This window comes from Cucurbita moschata, unplaced genomic scaffold (genome assembly GCF_002738365.1).
Source record: "Cucurbita moschata cultivar Rifu unplaced genomic scaffold, Cmos_1.0 Cmo_Scf00022, whole genome shotgun sequence".
Taxonomy (NCBI): domain Eukaryota; kingdom Viridiplantae; phylum Streptophyta; class Magnoliopsida; order Cucurbitales; family Cucurbitaceae; genus Cucurbita; species Cucurbita moschata.
The window spans coordinates 1,769,097-1,790,295 of NW_019268538.1; the positions used below are offsets into that span (position 1 = coordinate 1,769,097).

The window sequence follows — 21,199 nt, forward strand, 5'->3', positions numbered from 1 at the left end:
TTCTGAGAGATTATGGCTTTTTGGCTTTTTTGTTTTAGTGGATCCCCGAGATCCTTTCGATGACCTATGTTGTGGCACCATTTATGGGTCTCCTTTCAGCAGATAAAGTACATTACATAGTCCGTTTTAGAGATTGACGACTTACCCATTCAGTGACTTTGGTACTGGATGTTCCAAAACTGGGGTACTATCGGGTCAGGTGAATTCAATAATAGACGCCTATCGCCCGTGGTTTGCTTCGGAACAAAACAATTAGACCTAAGGCAAAGAGAAGAGCCTATCTATTTTATTTAGTTATTCAATTAAACCAAGATAGTAACAAACATTTCAAAAATGTTTTTATCATTTGATCCAATAGCGTTTGTTTGTTTTATCACATTTCTTTATAATAATAGAAACACATGAAGTTTTAACCAAATTCCAAAAACAAAAATAAGTTTTTAAAAAAATATATAACAAATAAAAAAACCGGGATGCATAATTATAAGCTTAGCTTTCAAAAAACAAAAACTCGAACCTTTTTTAACATCAAAAGAGTTAGCCTCTCGTCTTCAATTTTAGAAAATTATGCTTATTTTTGCTCCATTTTTTTAGTTTAAATTTCAACTCGAAAACAAAAATTATTAAAATACAGAAAATTAGATAAAGCAATTTAAAGTACAAATATCAAAGAAATTGAAAATAATGTATATATAATAAAAGTTCATCATAATTTGGGACAATCCGCATGTGAGTATAAACTAGTCCATAAAAAAGATATGATGGCCTGAAGATAAGAGTTAGTGCGACCCACAACAAAACTATGCCCTCTGTTTTAGGTAAAGCTTTTCTCTAGGCTGCAAGAAGAACTACTTCAACCTTTTTCATTCACTCTCTCTTGCTCAATACCACCACAGAAATAGAACCATCATCTATCTAACTCAACCACTTACCTTTTGAAAATTTGATCTGTAAACTTATCAAAGCTCATCATGCTTCTCTGGCTCTTCTTTATTCAGCATCTCCAGCTTGTTTTTCAGTTCCTATGGATCATTCAAGAGGGTCCCGTAAGCGTGGAAAGCAAGTAAAATTATCTAACAAAAGTTGTAATGAACTGTCTATATGGAATATAATGAATGGAACCTGAAGTTTTTCCTCTACACAAGCGGCTGGGGTTGATAGAAGTGCCGTGTATCTGTCACAAATTCCCAGTATGTTATCAGAGAGTGAGAGGGGGAGGGAGGAAGGGAGGGAGGGAGGGAGAGGGAGAGAGAGACTTACTCGCAACGACTTGGCTCGTCTACGTCGGTTATGTCATTTTTAAGCCCACATCTTAGCTTGACCTGAAGAATAAACATGGAATGTCAAGAGAAGGAAGTTGATCCTGCTTTTCCATGGGCAACCTTGCCTTGAAAATACAGGAAATGCATAGATGACCATAGATTTCAAGAAATAATCATACATCTAAAATTCTGTCAAACATATGATCAGGAAGTAATTATTATGCCCAGTTTAATCATGAAGATCAACCAAATATGCAAGTAACTTTTAACCATTTTGTCCTTCATTCAGGCAAGTAATTTTTTTAACAAGTAAAATTATTCGCAAGACACCTTCAAGCTTCTATCAGGTCCATTCCAGCAATGATCCCCACTTGAAAAGATCATAACACCATATGAGTCCTCAAATTTACTCCAGCGCCTGGTTGGAACCAAATCATGTTAAGAAAAGAAGGGCAGAGTTAATAATAATACTACGTTCGCTAGTAACTTGAGATTTTCTGTGAGAGGAAGTAAAATAAAAGAGCAGAGCCAATACTAGGTTTACTAGTATACTTTATACTCCTTTAACGCAATAAATATATAGGGTACAATTACGAAAAGCCTACCCCAAACGAGTTGTCGAGTGCCCCTCGACTTGTGAAGCTTGTTTGTAAGGGCAGATTTTGTAAGTGTATCTGGACAAGGAACCAAGATTTGAATTTAAGCAGATGAACATAAAAATTCAACTAGCATAAGAAAAAAACCTATAAAGATAAGGAAACTGAAAGGAAAATTAGCTACTTGTTTTTCTTGCTTTCAAAACATTGGTCATAAAATGAATAGAACTCCTTCTCTGGACCTGCAAATGGATAGAAATGAAGATCACTAAATTAGTATTTGCATATTTTAAGTTGATGTTGCATTATAATCGTGGAAACGGTGCATCTCATACTAACCAAAATCATTCTGCAGCTTCTGTGATAAACTTGAGATCCTTGACTGTATTTTTGATAACCTGGCATTGGATTCATCATATTCCTTGCGAATGTTTGCAGCATCTGATGAATGCAAAATCAACATAACCCTTTTCATGTGGCTAAACTCTAAAGTCATCGATCAAGTGTCAAACACCATGAACTTGTAAGCTTGTACCTGATTGGTTCACTGGAGGCTGGAATATATGAACAGCTTTGAGGACATTTCGAACGGTTCTTTGTATCTTCTCAAGCCAGGTGGAGGTACTTTTGGTTTCCATATCTAGACAAATTGTTTTAAAAAGAAATAAAATAGAAACAAATAAATAAAAGACGAGAAGTATTTCACAACTGAAGGGAGCTAAAGCAATATTATAAATGAAAATAACTTAGATAAGAGAAACCTATTTTTCAACCTGGTGAGTCCAATTCTGAATCTGAATAATATCTCTCTGACGAAGTAGACTCATCATGATTTTCATCTCTGATATCATATAAATCATCCTCTAGATCATCATCATATCTTTGGTTGTCATCGTCGTATTTTTGGTGCTCACCATCAGTGTCTGAAGCATAACCGTCATTGTCGTGTGTGTCTTTTAAGATATCATGACTTTCTTCATCATTGTCATTCGTGCTTTCCGCATTCCCTGACTGTTCTTCAGTATTTTCTCCGGTCCAACGAGAAGCAACAAGGCGGCCCAACTCTTCCCGTGATAACTCTGAATTAGCATCATTCTGCAACAAATTTCATGTAGATTAAATACAATTAAACCAGGAACATAATATCATCGAATTTCAATGAACAGTACAACAAATGGACTTAAGTTGGAGAAGCCATTTAAGTTGTGAATGTAAGTTTGATTCTTTATACTAAAAAAAATGTTAACGAACTATATTGGTGTAAAATGAAATCCAATTCAGAAAATTTCATATAAGATTGATGTTCTTTATCATTGAATGGTGGTCCACAATTTGATGGCAGTCAAAGCAAATGGTCGCCTAGTTGATAAAATTTTATTTAGGACATCATGCCTATTATGCACAATATGGTCTAAAGAATGCTATAAACCAACTACTAGAGAAATATAAGCCACCGGTTTTTTAGGAGAGTTCGTCATTGAGAGAGCTATTGGGATTGAGTCTGACCGAGAAGAAAGGAAGAGAAGGGAAGGATGAAAGAAAAAGAAAGAGAGTATTTTAAAATTTTAAAAATATATACATAAAAAAAAGATTAAAAAGAAAAAGAGAGAGAATAGGTAACCCACGGGTTGAACAGTGTTACTGTTCAACTCTATAGGTTTTGATTTAAAGGAAGCCCATGGTCCCTAAACACATGCCCCAAAAATAGAGTAGCCTGAGCAAGCAAACCCCGTCAACCCCATCCCTGACCCTGGCCCCAAGGGGCCACATTTTAAAAATGCCAATGGATAAATCACGGGCGAAAAATGGAATCATGGTTTCATAGGATAATTCTTTTTGCTTGCAGCATAAAGATGACAAAATTACATCATGGCACACTTTGTAGTTGGCATTTCAATGGAGTATCAACGGAACATGTTCGTAAAAATACCAACTTGCAAATAATAAGTTTAGGTGCACTCTTGGTAACGATACTAAGACTATCCATATATAGTGAAAAATCAAGTATGAAAAATGTGAAAAGTTTCCACACAAAGGTTCAGCCGTCTGAAGATCTTTCTCCGCTTTTTTACCAAATTATACCACTATTCAATCAAACCATCATGTTTCTTCTTAGTCATCTAATGCCATACAATAAATTTAGTAAAGCAACACAGCAAGCCAGGTTTTATCAAATGATCTCAAACTTCAATAAGGTTTCCTGAAAGAGAGTGCTGTTATATTGAAATAAATACCTTTTGCAGGACTTCTTCAGATGATTCTCTAAAGCCGGCACTTTCTCCAGTTTCAGATTTAGCCAGGGGTTTGTCTTTCTCTAATGCTGTATCCTAAAACAAAATATATTTAAAAGTGAGAAAAAACATCAATTTTTATTGTTCAGTTATAAAGCACCACCAATAACTGGTGGACATAAGCACGAGATTAAAAATTCATAACATTTCAATTTCACCTCTTCTATGTCTTTCGGCATTGATGCTCCTGTTTCCGGTTTATTAGGAAGCTGAGCTTCAAATTCTGAGTCAACTGCTTCTTCCACTCTACCCTGCAAAAAAAAAAAGATGCCAAATTGAGAACTAGGAGTTGCAATAAGCTTCTCTAGAGGCAAAACTATAAAATTGGAAGATAAATTCAATTACACGAAGAAAAAGCTAGGTAAAAAAACATTCTAATAAAAACTAACAAAAGCACATTCCTTAGTACCAAAAAGCCTCTAATTTCTTTCCAACCATATAGACCAAAGGAAGACCTGGACAATGTTCTTCCAAAGGAACTCTTTCTCATTTTTGAAGTGATGGCCCAAGAGAAAGGGATTGGAGAATAACTTTTGGATCTCTAGGGAGTGTCCCAAGGCCAAGCATGATGTCTTCTCCACAAAGTCCCTTCTGCAAAAAAGGTTTGATATATCCAAGGAGGAAGGCTCCCTATTATTTATAGATGCTAGGTGGGATGGAAATTAGCCGAAAGTAATGAATTCTTTGGAGCTCCCCCACTGGGCAATTAACACACATGAAAGGCTGTAGATAATTTGCCTTACATGGCTCTTTCTCCTGACCAGTGTATCTGTGGAAAAATAAAGCTAAATCTCAAAGCCATATTTTTATTACATGTTCCTTTGTATCCAGATTTTGGATGGGTAATTTATTGAATCTACATCTCTCTTAGCTATGTCTGGGAGCAAAATGTCTTCACATTGGGACTTTTTTTGTAATTGTTTACAGATAACATCTTCTTTTGTATTCATCTGATCATATTAATAAAATGGTTTCTATTTACTATTCAAATAAGGGCAAGCAAACCTAATAAAGCTCCTACTGTTTTCGTCACCCATCATTTTTTATTGGACTTCCCCTAGCTGGTTTAGCAATGTTCTTAATTCCACTCTCAAATGACAGCTTCCAGTCCCTTGAGTTCCTTAATGAAACCATGACCTGACCAGCCTCAGAAGGGATTATCTTTCCACCAATATTCCATACGAGCGAAGAAACTTTGGTGTTCTAACCACATATTTTCAAACCAAAAGTGGGTGGGACCCCACTTATCAATGCCAATGGATAAGAGGATAGAGAAATTATATTTTTCAAGTCTTTTAACCACTACACCATCAGGATTCTTAAATACTTTCTGTGAAACAAGGAAATGGTCTGTAAGAGTAAAGATGGGGGATCACGAAAATTTTAACAAGTGTAAAGACCATTTATTAGAGTTAAATCAGTAATCGCTGCTTGCTCAATGAAAGAGTTAAAAATCTGAATACGTTAAAATGTCCCCCGAACAACCCGCAATCCAAGTAGAGAGAGGAAGATCATTCAATTCTTGTCAAAGTGAGATCTTTCTCTAGCTATGGAAGGATCATAGAACATTATCAACCAAAATTTGGGCCCACCAATAAAAGAGATGGGTCACGCCACATTATAATGATTCTACTTCTACCCGAGGAGCCATATGCTTCCAAAGCAGTTCATCCAATATTCCTAGAGCTCCATAGACATTTGATGATAAATCTATCCACCTTATCCAGCTTGATTTCCTGTATGTAAGATGATTATTGTTGGGTTGTGCTTGAGAATGTGGGATTTGATGAGAGCACGCTTTTGCCATGATCTAAACCCCCTTATGTTCCAAGAAGGAATAATCATGAAGAGATTATCAACCCATACAAATTCTGCTTGGTGGATGGGTTGTCATAGTTAACATGAGAGATAAGGTCTGATAGTTTTCTTGTGATATGATTAAGATGAAAGGAAATCTCACGGAAGAAGCACCAGGTAATTCACAAAACACCAATTGTTTCCAACTTTCAATCTTTGCTAATGTTCCTTTTGTATTTGCAATTTTTTTCCCTACCCGGAGAGTTCGTTCATCAATGCAAAATTCCTCAAAAAGCTTCTGGTTTAAGAAGGTTGTGTGAAGGTTAGAGAAAGTTCCAATGAGCCATTTAAGAGGGGATCGGTGGATGGAAATGAAGAAGACTCTGTCCTTAGTTATCTCAAAATTTTCACTCTCCATCCCTGTATATGGAGTCCATTTCAATGGTATATTTCTCTCTCAATTGAGGCAGATCGAGGATGACATGTAAAGGCCATAAAAGGTGTTGTTGGAGAAGATTAAAGCAAGCACAGTCAGGGAAGGTGAGGGAAGCAGAAAGCAGGTGGAGAGACAGTTCATCGTTTATAAGAGGGAATATTAGTGATAGAGCACAAAAAGATACAAACTAAGGCTTGGGAAAGAGGAAACACCTGCTCGAATATTAGTGATAAAGCCTCTCCTTCTCATATACAATTTTGTGATAGCTTCTCTCAGATAGCAACTATAAACCTCAACGAGACTAACCACAAGAATTTGGAATCTAACAATATTTAACTTAGGGTAAAGATAGAGTAAGAAAACATAAAGACTGTGGCTATGGGAGATTACCAATCAGAAAAAATATGTGCTACAATAATTTACAAAATATGTTGAAGAAGAGAAAAAATAGTAGGAATGCCATATAATATGCCAAAACAATGATGTTGAAGATTGGTGATGTCCAAAGGTTCAAAATAAACAAACGAGTCTAACCTCATTTGTTGCAGAGTCCTCCCAGTTCCCACTTCTATCATCTCCATTGCCTTCTCCTTTATATTCCTCGGCACCATTTTCTGTAGCTTCATCTTTTACCGAATTGTCTTTCTCTTCAGTTTTGCTTTCCCCAACATCTGCTGTTTCTGTCGATTCAATTTTTTTAGTCTCCTCTTTTTCTCTCTCCAAATGTTTCTTCTCTTCTTTCTCTTTCCATAATCGCTCCTCTTCTTCTAACTTCTCTATTTGTTCTTTGCGCTCTACATACCACACAATGCAGGTTCAATTAAATCACCATAAGATATAAAAGAATAAAGGAGCATTTAAGAAACAGAAATAATCACTTAAAAATTATATGTAGGAATACCCATTGACATGAACCTTCCAAGATGCCAAGATGCTTATAGTAAAAATTAAGATTAACCATTCATTGGCATATCCTTTTCACTGGTTTCAACATTTTGTCCTTACATTCTAAGAAAAGCATAAACGCGATAGAAAAAGACTATAATGAATATATTGTAAATGAAAAAAGAAAATTTTGTGGCCTCAAGTTTTAAAATACAAAAATGACAACCAAGCATTGTGCCTATCTCACTGATAGAAAGTTGCAGTATTCCCGTTACTCATCTATGTGAGACATCATATATATCTATGAGGCTGCACATAGAGGCAAGATGATTGAGAAATCTTTTCTCCATTCACCTTTCCACGAGAATGAAAGGTTTTCTGTGACAGATGGGGATTTGTGCAATTTTATGTGGTTTGTGGGATGAGAGGAATAATATAATCTTTAGAGAATCCATAATGAGAGTTCGTCCACTGAAAAATTCTATTTTTCTCTTTGGGCGTCACTTTCTAAGATCTTTTGTAATTACCCACTTGGTCTTATTTTACTCAGTTGGAATCCTTTCAGTCAGGTTCTTTTTGAGGACTTGATTTTTTGGAATCAATGAACGTGTTTTCTTGTCAATATATATACACCCAATAAATAAACCAAACTCCCAATAGGCAACAATGAAAATTTAAAATATTAAGAGGCTTTCCATGAGGTGATGAAAATAAATTATAATGGAAAAACAAGATCGCAAAATAATGCATGACTATACAAGACTAGACCTTGAAGTTGTTCCACGAGCCCTTTTAATACTTTTTCCTCGTTTTGCAACTTCAATAGCTCTGCCTCATCCTTAGTTATTGCGACTTTCGCATGTTCAACTTCTACTTTACGAATTTTAAAACCTTCTTCAAGGGTGGCAATCTTTTTCTTCAACTTATCTCTAGCCACTTTCCCAGCTTCCCAGCATGTATTTGGGCATTTGACTTTGTTGTCATATTCATCACTTCCATCACAACAATCTGCAAGTAATTGACAGATAAAAACAAATACAAAATAGGGTCAAATAAAATCAAAATAATATAAAAAATGAGAAAATCATGTATCTCGTGAAATTGTCAACCGACAGAAGATTGAAATACATTATAAGAAAATATAGCTTAAATATTCTCCCCTCTAATTCCTTGACTTTCTATGTTCACAACTTCTGCATGAGTACGTAGGTTTGGGGGTAGTATAGAAGGCCAATTTTATTAAAAGAGTGAAATAATCGATGAGAAAAAACCTAAGGATGAACAAAGTTACAACAAGCTTCAAGATCACCATGTTCAAGATTGGCACCAGTTCTTCACCCTATAATACATGATATTAAAAGAACTCAAATGATGATAGTAGCTTTAAATTGTTCACCCCAAGAAGTTTAGGCTGTCTACGATTGTGTGTTCTACTGTAGTGTCATAACTCAGAAGGGATTTGCAGCTAACAAAACCTGAAAAATTACACATCCAGGACCCTATTTCATTCAAACCTAGAATAAAATCTGCAGGGCTATCCATAAGCATATCCACTCCTGAACTTCTAAATCATTTAAGTTTCTAGTAAGAGTTTAAATTTTAGCCATGTATGTCCACGCACTGGCTTAATACAGTAATAGACATTAGAAGTCTAGAAGGATTAAAGGGTACAAAATGGAGAGAGAATGTCAGAATTTCCCCATCCAAAAAAAAACTTACCACATATACCGTCGTTCACCCTTGAAGAAAATAGCAAAAGTGGAACGTGCCCAGCATTTCGACAATAGAACTTTCCATTTGGGCATGCGGATGTGCCTGCAGCCATGAAAAGTATGTTATCAATACACGTGAAATGTTGAAACAATTTCAGACCTTTTTTTACGGAAGAATCAAAGGTTTGTAGAGCAAAATGAAAGGATATACAACCGACAATACAAAAAACCAGCTCACATCAAACGGAGCCAAGTTAACAAACTCAACTGAAGAAAAAATTTGACAACAAGTTATGAAACCAAAGCGACACCCAACTGCGAATCCGAATCATATTTTGGCCATATTTTGGCTTCTTCGCAAAAATTTATACTGGATTTTAGATCAAGAGTGAAAAAAAAAATCGTCAAAATACATACAGTCAAGAATAATAACAACTGCACTCCCTAATTGCTAACGTAGATATTAGTGAGTCACAATACATTGAGAATCGCCTGGAATCAACAATAGCAGTTTCTATAACGACCCACAAACCCGCACAGATGCTAGTAAATACTAAAGACCAATAAGATTGAGGCAAATTAAGGCTCGATGAGTTGAAAAAAACAGAAGAAAATGCAGTGAGATGGGGGAGCGGAATCCATACCAGGTTCGTCAGTGCCATCAGGGCAATCGCAGTAGTTATCGTTAAGCTGAGCCTTGGTAAATTTGTTGGAACCGTCTCTACATTTGATCACGTCGGACGATTTGTAATACATCACATCTACATTTTTTTATAAATTTGGTACTAATTCTCAGTGTCCATAAATACTTCGAAAGCTACAAATAAACAAACGATGAATTGAAGATTTGACAAGATTGGGGCAGATATGGAAAGAAAAAAAACCTTGGGGAGAAATTCCACGAAACTGGTGATTTGATGATGAAACTGATCCAACGATTGGAGCTATCGCAAAAGCCAGAGCCGCGCACAATGTCCATAAGGTTGCAACAGATTCTGAATCTGTGCCTCCCCATTGCTTCATCATTTTGTATCTGCCGATCAGAGAAGAGAGCAAGTGTCTGATTTGTCCAGTGTTCTTCCCCGTTCCGAATGTTTACCGCAACCTCTCGCCCCCCCCAGTGTTCAACGAATGCGGCAAGAATCCCAAAAATTCATCAAATTTTATCAAACTCTGACCAAAGTTTTTTTCTTTTTCCTTTATTCTTTTTACAGAAAAATACCTCATTTATGCTTCCAAACGTACAACTTTAAAATATAAAATCGTCAAATATTATCAAATTTTCATATAAATAATTAGTATTTTTCAATTATTTTAAATTTTATTAAGTTAGATTATTAAAATAATTTAACTAATTTAATTTGTACGTGTATGTGTTATTGTGACGTCCCACGTTGGTAGAGGAGGAGAACAAAACACTCTTTGAAAGGATGTGTAAATCTTCTCCTAACAGATGCGTTTTTAAGCCTTGAGGGGAAGTCCGAAAGGGAAAGTCCAAAGAGGACAATATCTGCTAGCGGTGGGCTTGGGTCGTTACAAATGGTATCAGAGCCAGACACCGAACTATGTGCCGAGGAGGCTGTTCCCCAAATGGGGTAGACACGTGACGGTGTGCCAGTAAGGACGCTGGCCCCAATAGGGGTAGATTTGGCAGGGGTCCCACATCGACTGGAGAAAGGAAAGAGTGTTAGCGAGGACTTTGGGCATAATGTGGATTGTGACGTCCCACATTAGTTGGGGAGGAGAAAGCAAAGAGTGTCAGCGAGAACCCTGAGCCCAAAGGGGGTGGATTGTGATGTCCCACGGGTGAGGAGAACAAAGCTAGTAAGGACCCTAGGTCCAAATGGGGTGGATTGTGATGTTTCAGGGAGGAGAACAAAACGGGATAGTCCAAAGAAGACAATATCTACTAGTGGTGAGTCAGGGAAAACCCAAAAATATTTGTACAGAATTATATAAATTTTTAATGGTAAATAAGTACTCGCACATATTTCAAAAATGATAATATCTTTTATGTAGACTAAATTATTTTATATGAAATATTATCTAAATCTTATATAATTGTAATAAATTATTGGTTAAATAATTAAAATTTTATATAATATATATAAGATAATTATTACAATAGAATATTTAATTAAGTGTAATAAAGTACAACTTGGATGTGTTTTTTTATTTTACCGGCTATCACCGGTTACTAATTAATAAATGTTTTTATTTTATTTTAAGGTTTAATTAGATAAAATAAACTGAAATTAGGTCAAAATGTATATATAATAAAAAAAAATAAAAATTTAAGGTTTAATTCGATCTCCAGTACAATAATTCAGCCCACTCCGTAAAATTAGAAAATAACAATAATAATAAATAAATAAATAAAATATATACATAAACCCTTTCCACGTTCATTTTACTCTCTCGTGCTCCGCCCGGTCACGTCGTCTCCCACTCCCTTTCAGCCCTTCAGTGTCGCCACCGCTTCTGTCCGGTCCTTGTCGCCGCCGCCTCTCTCTGGTCAGTGCTGCCGCCGCAGCCTCCCTCAGGTTTGCACTGATTTTATACTCTTCTGATGTTACCGATATTCTCCCTTTCTCCATCTCTGCCTTTTTTCTCGCTTGAAAAACTCAAATTAGGAATTGTACAAGGGAAAAAATGGAGTTGTTTTGATTTTTTGAAATGACAATAGACGAACTGCGGCGTGCTTTGCCTTTAGATTCGTTGAGTATGTCTACTGAGGCTTGATCATCTGTACATCTCTCTTGTTTCTGCGACAATGAAATGTTCAGCATAATTATTTCTTTGTGTAGGAGAGAATCAGTAAGTTATTGTATTATCCAATTCTTTTTTAATCCCTAGCTTGGCGGAGCTATTTTGATCGACCAACAACTTTCAACCATACTTGTAGCTGTAGATTTGGAGATTATAGTTGGCAGATAACAATGAATCTTTTTTTAAAGTTGAAATTCTCCTCCCTCACATCAATCAATCACCCAACATACTTTTAATTTACTGGAAATAAAAGACATCTATATGCTTTGTACTTCATGTAATTGCCATAAAAAGTTTTAGAAAATGCATAGAGTAAAATAGGAAGGGAACTAACGATTCTCCTATATAGTATAGATTATTCCGGTATTGGTACGGCACTGATACTTTTTTCGTTGGCATAATCCAACTTGGCTGCTCTTCAAGGTTTTCAGTGAGCTCAGTTTTGTGAGAATTGGAATTGGTTTATCCATTAATGATAAACAGATCTAACATCTTACAAGCACGTCATTACAATTTTGATTTCGATCCTCTAATACTGGTTCCATATATTTGACGTGATTTCATCATTTACTTGAGCATGTTAGGAATCATGACTCTCCACAATGGTATGATATTGTCCACTTTGAGCATAAGCTCTCATGGCTTTGCTTTGGGCTACTCCAAAAGGCCTCATACCAATGGAGATAGTATTCCTCACTTATAAACCCATGATCATTCCCTAAATTAGTCAATGTGGGACTCACTCCCAATAATCCTCAACAGAGCAACCAGACACAAGATCCAAATTAGAACCTGCGAACCTATTGACTCACTCCTAGTCTCTTCAATTGTAATAAATTAAATTGAGAAACTAAGTTTCGAGGTATAAACTTTCCTTACTGAGTTTTTTATGCTATTTCAGAATTTTTTATTGAATTGGTTGTTTTTCTTCTACAACGTTGTCTCTCAGCAATTAAAGTCGCATGTGAAGTCTTCTTACAAGTATAAACTTTCCTTACTGAGTTTTTTATGCTATTTCAGAATTTTTTTTTTTTGGATTATATTGGAAGAAATAGGTTGGACTCCCACTCAGTCAGTTCCTAAATGTGATTTGTTGATTTTAATTGTCTTGATGTGTTTATTGGTTCTCATCATTTTCTGGACAATTCTTCTGGGGGATAAGGTTCGAAATGGACATTATTTCCCAACTACAGGAACAAGTCAATACAATTGCTGCTTTAGCTTTCAATACTTTTGGGACATTGCAGAGAGATGCTCCTCCAGTTCGTTTATCTCCTAATTACCCCGAACCTCCGCCTCACGAACCTACAGAGGACAGTGCAAACTTCGCAGAGCAGCCCAAGCTAATGAGTGCTGCTTTGGTGAAAGCCGCTAAGCAGGTGTGATTTTTATTTTGCAGGATTGTGTTTGCCGTTGTTCATGCTAAGTGTGTAGTTCATTGGTTCTTGTACTTTTGGGGTGGAAAATATGAATGTGATGCATATGCCTCTTGTTATTTACTTTTTCATGGGTCGAAACATCAAGAAAGTATTTTCTTCTTCCTTTTGGGGAGATGTTAGATTGCCATTTTTTTTTTTTCCAAATGTCAGTATCCTAGATTGATTAACTTTACATGCTTTCTATCCACTGGATAAGTAATTGAGAAACAACTGTCTACTCGAAGCTCCTTTGTGATGAGATTGAAAGAGATGCATTTCATTCACCCTCAAATGCTCGTTTGTTAGATCTAGTTAATGCCAAGTCTGAACTTGTGTTGTCTGAGGATGAAACAGGACTGTGATTTCCTACTTTACAGCCGCTCATAACTTCTATTGCGTTTTTTATGGGGTTGTAATATATCAAAGCAACAGATCTCCCGATACTTGTCTGAGATGCATACTAGTTCTAATGCTATGATTTATTGTATATCCATCAAAGGAAGCAAATTTGGTATTGGAAACTTCAATTTACTTTTGCCTTCCAACCTCAGATACTACTTGGGCAAATATGGTGTTTTAGATCAGCAATAAGCCAAAGTCTTACGGAAAACTTTTCTAATTATTCTTTACTTTTAACTGTATATATGTTTTAGCCCCACTTTTAAGAGCTATTAAGCGTGTTCATATTTTTGAAATCTGCTATTCAACCCTGTATTTGACTAAAATCTGGATCTTTTTTTTATTTAGAAAATTTTGCTGAGAGATTTTGATTTTCGTAAGCAATGGAGTTGAAAGTAGCAATGAATTAAGGTTTGTTCTCTTCAACAGTTTTTCCCATGGAGTATGTAGAATTTATAAAATCGACGAGTCTGTCCACATTATGTTTGAGAAAATCCCAGTTTAGTTCTTGGGTAATAGAAATGTTTGGATGTTTTCCAGTTCTGGTGGCATTTTAGTGCCTTCTAGATGTGATTCTACAAGGAGCCAGATTGTTCCATTCCTTCTCTCATTTTCTTTTCCTTTTTTACTCTCTCCTCTCAAACTGGTATACTATTAGCTTTCTGTACAAAAGAAAGGGTTGAGACCATGCTTCATTTATATATAATCCAATTGAACATATGTGCCGTTCTTGAAACTATTGTTGTTATTATCTTTTGGCACAGTTTGATGTATTAGTTGCAGCATTGCCTCTATCTGATGGAGGTGAAGAAGAGCAGTTGAAAAGGATTGCAGAACTACAGGTATAATAAGCCTTCTCATATTCTAATGTTGATATAAGACCAAGAATTCCTGTATTGTTTAGTTCTCATGACGTTCGAAACTTATTATCCAGGCCGAGAACGATGCTGTAGGTCAAGAACTTCAAAAGCAGCTAGAAGCAGCAGGTATTATCTCGTTTTCTTCGTTAACCTGTGTATATTTACAACATGCCCAGTTTCAAATTATGGGCCCACCAAGAATGACTTCCTATTGGAAATTTTACTGTATGGTTTCGTTTGGGGTTTGACCAACTCGTCATAAGTGCGAAATTTCTCGTGTTCTCTCTGTTCTATTGAACATACTACTGATATTTGGCCACCGCTACACAATCTAACATTCTTAATGGAATTGGGAATTGTTTGTTGCAGAGAAGGAATTAAAACAGGTTCAGGAGCTTTTCAGCCAAGTTGCAGATAACTGCTTGAACTTGAAGAAAGCAGACTGAAAGATTTCAAGGTTATAGTAGCTCAATCAAATGCATTCATTCCTTTCTTCCTAATTTAATGCAACTTAGAACAGGTGTGTTAATTTTCTGCGCCACTTTGTCCATTTTCTCATCGTTTTTTTAGCTCAACTCGGTAGAAGATTCATAATGCCAACCCCGAATTGCCTCTCTTTAGCTTCTAGCGGATGTTCAAAGTTGTCTAAGTAATTGCAAGTTAGCAATATATTATGTATTTGCAATTTTCGTAATTAATATATATAGCCCTCGTAGCTGATAATTTGTACCATTGTTTTACAAATATCGACTTCTTTATATTTATAAGTGTCGGGTGACATCGTTTTTGAAAGAACATTTTGGGTGATTTGAATCTCTAACATTTTAAAAAACAAATTTTTTTTAGAGTTGTGTATATTTGATTCTTTTTATTTCAATAATTATCTAGGAGATTAAATGAAACATGCCTTATCCACTAAGATAGAGTGAATTTAGTTCAACTTTGCTATCCGCAAATTATTTTAAATTATGTCATTAGTTGATAGTTAACTTGATTGGGAATGTTGATGTGACGGTTAATACGTTGATTATACCTTTTTGACGTGATAATTTTGATTTTGCTAATGGATGGCTATAGTGGATTGGAAGAATAACAAATTGTTTTCCTTTTGAGAAGGGTGTGATACCACCATCTATCAGGCCCGACGAGCGGTTGTTGCTTCGCCCCGCCTCATACGGCTCCGTCTCGGCATCAAGACCTACCCTTTCTTTTGACCAATGGGTCCTCGAAAGCTCCTGAACCAGATTGAACTCTGGAACCTGTCCATTCTTGGTTTGTATATAATTTGAATGGAGTAATCATAGTCGTAAATTGTGCACTGCCATGATATTGTCTCGGTAGAATGAGCAATCGTTTCCAAAAACAAATGATTGGACTAAAGTTTGCATATAAAGTACATTTTTTGACACCAAACAATGACAGAAGAAAATGGTCACCCGAGAAAGTTGCACTACTACAAAATAACTAGACTTCCTCCATTTACACCGTAATCTTATCTTCCTAAATATATATTTTTTGAGATAAATAAACTCGAATCACTATCATCCGCCGTACCAGTACTACAATGATTACTCGGGTTTTAACCAAATTATTAAAGTTTTAACATATTATGACCACTAAAAATATGAATTTTAAAACTTCCATAAACCAAATATTTATGGACCATAGACGAAAATCCTAAAACCAGAATAATAATAACAAAAATAAAAATAAATAAAAGAAGGTGGCTACGTGGCAGGATCCTATTGGGTGTAATTAGAGGCTCATCCGGTTCTGTTATTTTGGACCAGAGAAATCCGAGGGGCTCCTCCTTCCCAAAACCACAACAGAACAGAGCGCGCTCTCAGCCTTGCAGTTGCAGAAGAAATGGGTTTATCTCCAACTCCCCTCTGAGCTCTGTGGCCTGAAATTAGGGCATTCCATTCCACAATGTCTCTGGCTCCGCCCACCACTCTGTATCTATGTTCTTCTTCTTCTTCTTCTTTTTCTTCTTCTCAGCCACTCCCCAAATTTTGTTCTTCATTTCCACTATGCTGCTCCCATCCCAAACTCTTTCTCTCCAATTCTCATTTTCATCTCTCTTTCGCCACCTCCTTTTCGAGCCTTCATTCACTTAAACCTTCAAATTTCGTCGTCAGAGCATCCGATGCTGATTCAGTTGCTGACCAACCTTATGAAGAGTATGAAGTGGAACTGGAGCAGCCTTATGGATTGAAATTTGTTAAGGGACGAGATGGTGGAACTTATATCGACGCCATTGCACCTGGTGGTGCTGCCGATAAGACGGGATTGTTCACGGTTGGGGATAAAGTTATTGCTACCAGGTATCATTTTCCTTATCTATGCTCTGCAAATCTTGCTCACTATGATCATCAACGATTGACCTATCTATTTATTCGAGCATGTTTAGAAATTTGAATTGTGAAATGAAAATGATAGGACGTGGTTTTGTTGCGTTTTCTGTAAGATTTTCTAGAATGGTGGATGCAGGGGTCATTGATGCTTTCTTTGGTAGTCTAAAATTAGTTTATACTAGATGGCGCCTGGATGAGACAACGAGATAGCATGATCACCTGTTCAATAACAACAAATTTTGTCATGTACAAACCATGGCTACTATGTTAAATCACTTAATCTGCTTGTCTCTCCCTTGTCAGCTTGAAATGATCACTCAACTCAAGCTTAGGCTGAAAAGTTCAAGTAAATCTAATGAATAATTTTCGTGACACAGTAGAGAACAGGATAATGATTGACTCCACTGCTTCAGATAAGGGTCAATTATGATTACTGAAAAATTTTCTTCTTGTTGATTTGTGTATTCATGCTAAAAAGTAAAATGGAGAAAAGAAAAAGAAAAAAATCTAGGCTTCTTAAATTTGTCGTGTGTTTTTCCCACAGGTTAAGATTGTCATTCACTCAACTGTTCAAAGGAGAATTATATGATGTATGCTTAAAATTTTTGTCTTGTTGCTGTCGTGTCGTGCATTTTTTTTCCCAAAGTAAACTAAAAGGAGAAAGGGAAAAGAAAAGAATGACTTGGCTTAGTATGAAAATGTGTAAAGAACATTCCTAGTAGAAACATTTGCAGCTTTTCTTCCATCGTTGGGATATGATAAAAGAATAGTTACATCAATGCAGTGCAGTGTTTGGGACAGAAATATGGCCTGCTGCTGAATACGGAAGGACAATGTATACAATTCGGCAAAGAATTGGTCCATTACTCATGAAAATGGAGAAGAGATATGGTCAGTTATCAATCATACTCAATAAATCAATAACGAATAGAAGTACAAAGGATATTAACAAATCACTTTTCTTAAAATTGACTGATGACCTGTATAAATCCGAGTTTTATTATAAGCATTCTCTTATCTTTATCTATAAATATGATCTTTGTAAATTGTGTGTGATTGTTTTTCAGGAAAGACAGATGGTTATGGTGAGTTGACGGAAAAGGAGTTAATCAGAGCAGAGAGAAACTCGGGCGTAGTTAGTAATAAAGTGAGAGAAATTCAAGTAAGTGAACATTTACTAGCAGCTAATGATATTATATTGAAGTTATAAATTTAAGTGAGAATCCAAATGTTTAGTTAAGAAAGACAAAACTATTATAAAGAAAATGTGAAAAAAAAAGCCTAATTTTTAAAAACATAAACAAAAAACTAAATAGTTATCGAACATGATCATAGTTATCACTTTTTCGCATTGGGTATTTAGTGAACCTAAGGTTGATCTCCTTGGTTGTGGACTTCTGATGGACACCCAGTTCATACTTTTTCCCCTGCCCTCATTTTCTTATCTAAAAAGGAAAAACCATCCACGTTACGCTTCTAAAGAGTTCGACCAGCTGGGCATCTATAATTGCACAAAACTACCGGAATGAAGAAGAAAAATGCATTAGAAAAGGTTTGCTGTATTATTTGCATATTATAGGTGTAATTGTTACAGATGCAAAATGCCATGAGGTTGAAGGAGCAGAAAGCGCGCAGAGAAGATGACTTGCGCCAAGGACTGCGTCTGTACAAGTATGTTGCATATCCAACTTGCCCTGCCCTTCTATTGTTTACTAAATTGTGTCCACATCAATGTCCAACCCCGCCTTTCTTTTTGTTCTTTTCCCTCAAGGAACGCTAAATATGAGGAAGCATTAGAGAAATTTGAGTCAGTGTTGGGATCCAAACCAACTCCAGACGAAGCATCAGTTGCCAGTTACAATGTTGCATGCTGTTACTCCCAACTAAATGAGGTAATGGTTTATACAGAATCGTTTGTAATAGAGTTCGTTTGGAATGACTTTTGAGACATTTTAAACTAAGATGCGACGTTATTATGCTTTCTCTAACATCATTTGTTTGCTAAATGTTTGTATCTTTCTGGCCAAAATTCCACAAAATGGGGAATGACTGATTAGTGTACCTTTATACTTTTCGAACAGTTAAAAGCTGGGCTATCCGCACTTGAAGACGCCTTGGCAGCAGGATTTGAAGACTTCAAGGTATCAGCCACTTCGTTTTTTTTAGTTATTACATGCCCTGGACGATTATATATGGAGAAGTTTTGGTGAAATCATTGCTCTTAATGTTTGCCAGAGAATTCGGACGGATTCTGATCTATCAAACTTGAGGACATTGGAGGAATTTGAGACTCTTCTGAAAAGGTTTGATGAGTCGTTTATCAATGAGAATGCCATCAATGCCATAAAGTCGCTGTTCGGATTCAAGAAATAAAAACCAGACTCTTTTATAGTCATCATTTATTAAGTAATTCAAATTATCGTTGTCACATATTGTATCAAAGTATTCAAAGATTCAAGCTTATAGTTTCCGAAAAAATTTCAATGTAATTTGTTGTAATTTGTTCTTTTACGTTTTATTAGTGAAGTTATACTCATTGAAGCACCATGACTTGACGTGTTGAGCATATTGTTTGGATTTGATTAATGTTGAAAAGGTCTAGGATCTCTCTCAACTTTTCTCTCTTAACTTCCCCTAGTAATTTTGTGACGAACGAAAGTGTCCCATGTTGGTTAATTTAGCGAATGGTCATAGGTTTATAATCAAAGAATACACTCTCCATTGGTGTGAGACCTTTTGGAGAAGCTCAAAGCAAAGCCATGGTATGCTCAAATTGGACAATATCATACAATTGTGGAGAGTCGTGTTCGTCTAATATGGTATCAGAGCCAGTTGTGCCACAATAAATTGGTAAATCCTCAAATATCGAACAAAGGACTCCAAAAGAAAAGGAGTCAACAAAAGAAAAGGAGTCAACAAAAGAAAAGGAGTCAAGCCTCCTCGAAAGTATCGAACAAAGGACTCCAAAAGAAAAGGAGTCAAGCACCTCCTCGAAGGTATCGAACAAAGGACTCCAAAAGAAAAGGAGTCACGTCTCACAATAAATTGGTAAATCCTCAAATGTCGAACAAAGGGCTCCAAAAGAAAAGGAGTCAAGCCTCCTCGAAGGCAGTAAAAAATGACGAAGACTCGAAAGAAGTCGAGCCTCGATTAAGGGGAGGCGTACTTTGGAATGTCGAACAAAGGACTTCAAAAAGAAAAAGGAGTTAAGCCTCCTTGATGGCAATCGGCTTCCCCAAAAGACCTCACACTAATGGAGAGAGTATCCCTCGATTAAGGGGAGACGTACTTTGGAATGTCGAACAAAGGACTTCAAAAAGAAAAAGGAGTTAAGTCTCCTTGATGACAATCGGCTTCCCCAAAAGACCTCACACTAATGGAGAGAGTATCGGCTTCTCCAAAAGGCCTCACACCAATGGGGAGAGTATTTCTTGATTATAAACCTATGATCATTCTCTAAATTAGCCGACTCTCATCATCCAGATAAACCCATGACCCATGATCATTCCCTACTCTCATCATCTAGATAAACCCATGACCCATGATCATTCCCTAATCATTCTCTAAATTAGCCGACTCTCATCATCCAGATAAACCCATGACCCATGATCATTCCCTACTCTCATCATCTAGATAAACTCATGACCCATGATCATTCCCTAATCATTCTCTAAATTAGCCGACTCTCATCATCCAGATAAACCCATGACCCATGATCATTCCCTACTCTCATCATCTAGATAAACTCATGACCCATGATCATTCCCTAATCATTCTCTAAATTAGCCGACTCTCATCATCCAGATAAACCCATGACCCATGATCATTCCCTACTCTCATCATCTAGATAAACTCATGACCCATGATCATTCCCTAATCATTCTCTAAATTAGCCGACTCTCATCATCCAGATAAACCCATGACCCATGATCATTCCCTACTCTCATCATCTAGATAAACACCCATGATCATTCCCTAAATTAGCCAACAACGACTCTCATCTTCCAGAGAAGACATATCAATGACAATCCTTGCTATATTTGGACTTCTTATTTTATGATAAAAATTTGTCATCTTGGATTCAATCCAAAGAATTGAAGTTTTTTTTTTTTTTAATATTTCACCATTAAATTTGAAGATTAACATTTTAGCTTTTAAAATGAATCTCGTGAACCATAGTAAAACTCAGTGAATTAAGCATACTATTAAACTAAAGATTGATTCTCTCCTGAACTATGTAGTACGTTATATATTATTATTTCTAGCCAGCCGGGTAAGTCCTTTCTAGCAACGCACGGCTGAGTATGCCCTGTTCTATTCCCATCGGGAGAAAGACGCACAAAAGAGTAGGAAGTTATTTTTATATCGAAATTAAATAACTCATAATAATAATAATTTTCACACAATAGAAAATGCCAAT

The 21,199-nt window shown here is 36.2% G+C and overlaps 3 protein-coding genes across 4 annotated transcripts; 2 read left to right on the plus strand and 1 right to left on the minus strand.

Moving 5' to 3' along the window:
* Nucleotides 1-666: 666 nt before the first annotated feature.
* On the minus strand, nt 667-10,173 carry LOC111459792 (glucosidase 2 subunit beta). The gene is made up of 16 exons (XM_023102853.1): nt 9,864-10,173; nt 9,624-9,740; nt 8,987-9,082; nt 8,036-8,275; nt 6,917-7,176; nt 4,308-4,400; nt 4,093-4,185; nt 2,632-2,953; nt 2,394-2,498; nt 2,198-2,299; nt 2,043-2,100; nt 1,868-1,936; nt 1,593-1,680; nt 1,261-1,322; nt 1,123-1,174; nt 667-1,022 (listed from the first exon to the last, which is right to left on the minus strand). Exons 1-16 carry the CDS (start codon nt 10,003-10,005, stop codon nt 960-962), a joined length of 1,962 nt encoding a protein of 653 aa, XP_022958621.1. The 5' UTR covers nt 10,006-10,173; the 3' UTR covers nt 667-959.
* Nucleotides 10,174-11,379: 1,206 nt separating this feature from the next.
* On the plus strand, nt 11,380-15,157 carry LOC111459801 (mediator of RNA polymerase II transcription subunit 21). Of its 2 annotated transcripts, none has more exons than XM_023102867.1 (5): nt 11,380-11,522; nt 12,911-13,127; nt 14,330-14,407; nt 14,500-14,551; nt 14,795-15,157. In XM_023102867.1, exons 2-5 carry the CDS (start codon nt 12,918-12,920, stop codon nt 14,869-14,871), a joined length of 417 nt encoding a protein of 138 aa, XP_022958635.1. In that variant the 5' UTR covers nt 11,380-11,522; nt 12,911-12,917; the 3' UTR covers nt 14,872-15,157. The 2 variants fall into 2 exon arrangements, with proteins under 2 accessions (XP_022958635.1, XP_022958636.1); XM_023102868.1 differs by lacking the exon at nt 11,380-11,522 and adding an exon at nt 11,605-12,178.
* Nucleotides 15,158-16,226: 1,069 nt separating this feature from the next.
* LOC111459797 (protein MET1, chloroplastic) lies at nt 16,227-19,334 on the plus strand. Its single transcript, XM_023102861.1, has 7 exons — nt 16,227-16,749; nt 17,564-17,670; nt 17,847-17,941; nt 18,374-18,450; nt 18,551-18,671; nt 18,861-18,920; nt 19,015-19,334. Exons 1-7 carry the CDS (start codon nt 16,355-16,357, stop codon nt 19,150-19,152), a joined length of 993 nt encoding a protein of 330 aa, XP_022958629.1. The 5' UTR covers nt 16,227-16,354; the 3' UTR covers nt 19,153-19,334.
* Nucleotides 19,335-21,199: the final 1,865 nt, after the last annotated feature.